The 6,000-nt window shown below is 53.7% G+C and overlaps 1 protein-coding gene across 1 annotated transcript in view; it reads left to right on the forward strand.

The window, feature by feature from the left end:
• The window catches only part of ABCC3 (ATP binding cassette subfamily C member 3), a 45,781-nt gene that overhangs the window by 36,355 nt on the left and 3,426 nt on the right, over positions 1-6,000 (forward strand). Inside the window, exons 27-29 of the mRNA XM_040640835.1 lie at positions 2,105-2,251; positions 2,394-2,552; positions 3,157-3,323. Coding sequence (XP_040496769.1) covers positions 2,105-2,251; positions 2,394-2,552; positions 3,157-3,323 — 473 coding nt within the window. The remainder of the gene's footprint in view (positions 1-2,104; positions 2,252-2,393; positions 2,553-3,156; positions 3,324-6,000) is intronic.

Raw genomic sequence — 6,000 nt, forward strand, 5'->3', positions numbered from 1 at the left:
TGACATGCTCGTGCTCAGCAGCTAAGACATTGCTGGAGAAAAACCACTGGTTTTACTTCAAGTTTTTGACCACACACCACTGCTACGTGTTCCCATTTTGCTTCCCCAAGAAGCATGTGTTCCCACGTCCAGAAAGATCTGTTTTGGACCTTCTTTCCTCCAACCCCCCATCTCCTCCCCTTTGCTCAGCCATGGACCTTACGTGACTTGCCAGTGAGAAAACAGGGTATGAGATATGAACTCCTTCAACCTTCCTGCCTCCAGACTTTCCACTCTGTCTGTGGCCCGTTCACCTTCTTCCTTCCTCTTTTAGTAGGAAGCGTTCCTCCTCCGATCAAAACCCGCCCCTTCAGACTTCACCTCCCTAATTACATACTCCCGCTCCTACAGCCTGCTCCCTGTGTTGGATGATTCCCATCCAAATATAAGCTCTCGTAGCTTCCATTTTAGACACACAAACCAACCTCCCTTCTCCCTATGTTTCTTTGCTCTCCTTTGTCATGAAGCTTGTTTTAAACCCCATATGCTCTCCCCACTTCCCTATCACCCTTTATCACATCTGCCTCCCACAGTCTGGTTTCTGGCCCTTGTCACTCCACCGATGACCTGCCTGGTTCCAAACCCAGGGGACACGTTTCTGTTCTCATCTAATTGAACGTCTCAGCGACATTCAGACAGAATGACCCCTGCCTTCTTCTTGGAAGGCCCTCATGCCTGGCTTCTGTGACCCAGGCTCTCACTCTATCAGTCTCCACTGAGCCCCTGGCCTGCTTGTTCCTCCCACTCTGGCCCCCTCCCCCTCCCCTGCCTTCCCTGGGGCATCTCCTATCACCCCCTCACCCCCCACTCTCTGGGATCTTCAAATTCTCCCTCTTCACATCTAACATTCCCATTTCCCCTGGTCCATACACACGATCCTGTCTCCATAGCCTGAGAAGTTCTGCCCCCAACCCCACTGCCCATTCTTTTGACACCTCCTCTAGAGAATGGTCTATACTGGCTGCTTTGCTTTTTGACTAATGGCAGTCTGGCTTCCCCTGTCTCAAAGCAGGGCTGTCTTCGCACGACCCACACAGTCACATAGGTCCCCACACTTAGAAGGGCCTTACACTTGGTTTAATGTTCTGCTCTCACCACTTGGACATTCTTCATATTTACTAAACAAGAGACCCCACATTTCCACTTTGCACCAGGCCCCCTAAAGGGTAGCTGGTCCTGTATCAAAGCCACCATCATCTTATGCCCAATTTATTTTAAGAACCTCCTTACTAGCTTCCCTGTTTTCCATCATCCCCACTCCCTTCTCATAGCAGCCAGAGGGATCCTTTAAAAACACATCAAATCATGTCATTGCTCTGTGCATGGCCCTCTGATGGCTCTGCATCTTAGTCAGAGTAAAAAGCCATAGTCCTTAAAATGGCCTGCAAAGCTCTTCATGATGGGACCACCCATTATCTGTCTCCTACCTCTCGCCTTTGTCATGGTGCTCCAGAACACACCTGGGCAGGCATTTCCAGTTTCTGTTTCCTCTACCTGGCATGCTCTTCCCCCAGAAATTTACTTGGCTTGTTGCTTCACCTCCTTCGGGGTCTTTAAATATTGCCTCCTCCAGGAAGCCTTCCGTGACCACCCTGTACTTCTACAACACCAAGCATTTCTCAGCACTCATCACTTTCCTACATTATGTAGATTTGCTTATTTGTGGATGGTATGCACCCCCCCCATACTACATGTAAGCCTCACAAGGAGGCAAAGACTTTGTCGTGTTCACCACTGCGATCCCAGTACCTGTCACAGAGTAGCCACTCAATGAATGGTGAAAGAGGGGGCTAGGGCAGGCAGGGAGAGGCGGCTCAGGCCCTGAGGAGAGAGTGGGAGAGGGCAGGATGGGAAGGTTTCAGAGCTCTGTAGGGAATAAAGGCAGAGATAAAGGATTCATTGAACCACAGGGTTGGGCCACAGGGGACGCCAGGGACTCTGCCCCAGGGACCCCGATGGGTGAGGACGGAGGGGGCCTCAGGAGAGAGGCAGACTGACAAGCGGGAGAGGGCAGGCTGGGGAAGAGGTGCACCCTGATGCAGACCCCTCTTCCCTTCGTGCCCAGGCCCCTTGGGTGGTGGAGGGCAGCCGCCCTCCGGCGGGCTGGCCCCTGCAGGGCGAGGTGGAGTTCCGGAACTACTCCATGCGCTACCGGCCCGGCCTGGAGCTGGTGCTGAAAAACCTGAGTCTGCGCGTGCGCGGCGGCGAGAAGGTGCGCGGGGGCTGCGGGGGGTGCGTGGGACGTGGCCAGAACCTGGGCGCCAGCAGGTGCCGCGGCGCAGAAGCCGGGGAGGCCTGGCGAGGCCCCTCGCGGACTCCTCCCCACCGGCTGACGGCCCCCTCACCCCCTCCAGGTGGGGATCGTGGGCCGTACGGGGGCCGGCAAGTCGTCCATGACCCTCTGCCTGTTCCGCATCCTGGAAGCGGCGGAGGGGGAAATCCGCATCGACGGCCTCAATGTGGCAGACATTGGCCTCCACGACCTGCGTTCTCAGCTGACCATCATCCCCCAGGTACGAGCCTGACATGCACCGGCCACGCTGACCAACAGTCTAGGGGGCTTGGGGGACACGCCCTACCCTGCTCTGTAGCTTGGGGTCCAGGCCTGGGAGCCCTGACCCACGGCAGGTGCAGAGCCGCAGCGCGGCCACCTGTCATGGATCCGAAAGGGTCCGGCGTGGCCTGGCCCAGTCAGCTTCTGCCCTCTGACCTCCTGGGCCACCAGTGGAGACCAGGATCACGGGACCGTTCAGGGACCCCACTCTCTGACGGGCTCTGCCCTGGTCTTCCTGTTCCACAGCTCGGAATTACATATCAGTCTTTCTGGTTCCTCTGGAGTGTTTTTTTTTTTTTTTTTTTTTTTTTTTCTGCTGACCGGACACTTTGGAGTCAGATTAGCGGCTCCGCTTTCTGCTTTGGTGGAGGACTTCGTGATTGGCAAAGCTGGGGTTTATCAGTTCCCCACAGGCATGTATCTGGCCATGGCCTCCCTCCTGGAGGGCCGGGGACAGAACGGGAGTGCTGCCACCTAATCCCCTGCTTTATCCCCCGCCCTGGGGCCCGTGGCTCCTCATGGGACCTGAGCTGCCCTCCTCTGAGGCCTTGTCGTGTCCCCAGGACCCCATCCTGTTCTCTGCATCCCTGCGTATGAACCTGGACCCCTTTGGGCGTTACTCGGAGGAAGATATATGGCGAGCTTTGGAGCTTTCCCACCTGCACACCTTCGTGAGCTCACAGCCGGCAGGCCTGGACTTCCAGTGCTCCGAGGGTGGGGAGAATCTCAGGTAACAGCTGGGGTTGGGTGGGTCAGGAACAGCACCCTGACAAGCTAGAGGATCTGGCATCAGATGACACGGAGTCCGGGCCAGCCCCCTCCGGCCCTCCCTACTCCCATCTCTGCCTGGGTGGGCTTAGGGGGCATCGTTCATATTGTACGTATTCTGTGTGCCAGGCGTGGTGCACCATCTCGCTGACTCTTCACACAAGCCCCAGATGTGGTGATGGTCCCACTTTGCAGATGAGGAAACTGAGGCAGAGCCAAAGTCACCTAGCTGGGAGAAGGCATGCCTGGGGTTTGAATCAGGTCCAGGAGCTCCCAAAGCCCTATTCAGTCCTGTCTTGTGAGATTGTCAGTGCTGTGCTTGGCCTGGGGTGGGGGTGGGGGGTCTGTACTAAGCTTGTGGATCAGGTAAGAGGAAATCTACGGTGTGTTACGGACATCATAGATATTTCCCAAGATGACTCTGCAATCTCATCTGTAGCTTAGGAGTGAGCAAAGTAAACTCTCCAAGCCCTTCTTTGCTTGCTTTCTTGCTTTCTTTTTCTTTTTCTTTCTCTTTGATTTTTTTTTTTAAGATTTTACTTATTTATTTGACACAGAGAGAGAGACAGCACAAGTAGGGAGAACAGCAGGCAGAGGGAGAGAGAGAAACAGGCTCCCGGCTGAGCAGGGAGCCACAGGGCTCAATCCCAGGACCCTGGGATCATGACCTGAGCCAAAGGCAACAACTTAATGACTGAGCCACCCAGGCGCCCCCCATCTTTGCTCTCTTATAGCCCCAGTGTTATGTCCCCAGCCACTGGGCTGTGCAACAGGGAGGGGCAGAAGTCACTTCTTACTAAGTCTAAAGGCTTGCGATTCCCCTATCTGTGTTAGCTTTGTGACGTGGGGCAAGTTGCTTAACCTCTCTGTTCTACCTCTTCCTTTGCTTTAAAATGGGGACAATAACAGTCCCATACCTCTTTGCACTGTGTTGCCCACCAAAAATATAATGTGAGCCACAGATATGTAATTAATGTTTTTTCCAGTAGCCACATTAAAAAAAGAAAAAGAAACAGGTAAAATAAACTTGAGTAGTGTATTTTATTTATCCCAATATATCTAAAATATTATCATTTCTACAAGTAATTGATATAAAAATTATTAGGGATATTTTGTGTTTTTTTCATAGTAAGTTTGAACTCCCATGTGTCCTTTTCACCTTTACGGTACATCCCAATTTAGAGTAGCCATATTTCCAGTGTTCAACAGCCACATGTGGCCAGTGGCTGTCGTTTGGGCAGAACAGTCTTTAGGTCCTTGTGATGAAAAAGAAAGCCCTTAGCCTGGACGTACTCCTGCGATATGTAGCTATTCTTATTCCTATTATTCTGCTCGGTCCACACCCATGGACTCTCTCCAGACCTCAGAAACAAAAACAAAAACCTTTACATTTGCTCAGCACTTCGTAGTGTTCAAAGCACTTTGGCACCCACTATCTTGTTTAATCTTTGCTGCGGTGCTGTGGGCCAGAAACAAGGCTCCAAAGTATAAAATTAGTGTCCAAAGCTGCTCAGCTAGCAAAGGGAGGAGCAAGGGCTAGGGGAGCACGGGGTTTGCCCCAAACCCCTCCTCGCTGCATCACAGCCTTGGGTGGGACGCCCCCGCCCCCCGCCCCAGGCAGTCCTGGCAGACTGTGTATGCCCTTCAGCTGGATTTCGCTTACACAGCCATGTTGGGGTGGCTGGGGGACAAGCACAAGCTTCCAGACCCTGCACTCCATAGCTGGGTTTGCTCCATTTTCCTACCCCTGCTTGCTACCCGCACTTCTCCTAGAGCATTTCCTCCATCCCTATAGACTCCAGGGTCTGAGCCGGGCTGGCTCCCCTCCCCCCTCGCTGAGCTTATAGCCACTTTAATAAGCATAAGCGGCATCCTGTGCCAGTCCTACCATAAATCAGCCCTGAGTTCTAGCTGGAGGCTCACTCCGCTGCCAAAACCTTCATTAGCTGCGGGAATGGGCCAGGGAGAGAGCCTGGCCTTCACTTGGGCTGTGGTGACTCACCCCTTTGGGAAAGGCTGAGGTATTTGTCCTTGGGTGTGGGGGTACAGCAGCCTCTGTGGTTGGGAACACAGCCTTGCTTTGTTCACTGGCTCTGGCTTCCAAGGCAAGAGGTTGAAGGTATGCGTCCCATCTCTCCTCCACCTCCCCAGGAACCTGACACAGGAGTCCCCATGTCCTCCCCTGCCCTGCCCCTTCCTGTTCCCACAACAGAGTCCTGGCTTGCATTCTCCCATGGAGCTGGGAGCATTGTGTGATATTAAGTTCCGCAGGATGGCATAATGCGTGACATACCCAGGAAGCGCCATTTAAGTGTTTTCTCTCTAGAGTGTAAATGACTGATAGAGTAAAGCAGAGAAACATCATGGAAACTAGCTGAGGAGTGAGGATAGGGAAAAAGGCACAGAAAGAGGAGGCCGAGGGTGCCAGAGACAGACTGGATTTCACAATGTTGTTGAGCACTGGCTCTACCCCAGGCCCTCATCATCCCTGTGGGGTCCAGACCTCGATGACTCTGTGCTCCGGGAGGACGGGGCTGAGGCAGAAATGGGAGAGGTTAGACAGAAAGCCAGTCCTGGGCCATGGGGAAGGAATAGAGATGGAAGCAGTTCAGGGATCGGGGCCTGGGGGGGGGGGGGGG

Source organism: Ursus maritimus, unplaced genomic scaffold (assembly GCF_017311325.1).
Source record: "Ursus maritimus isolate PB19 unplaced genomic scaffold, ASM1731132v1 scaffold_24, whole genome shotgun sequence".
Classification (NCBI taxonomy): Eukaryota; Metazoa; Chordata; class Mammalia; order Carnivora; family Ursidae; genus Ursus; species Ursus maritimus.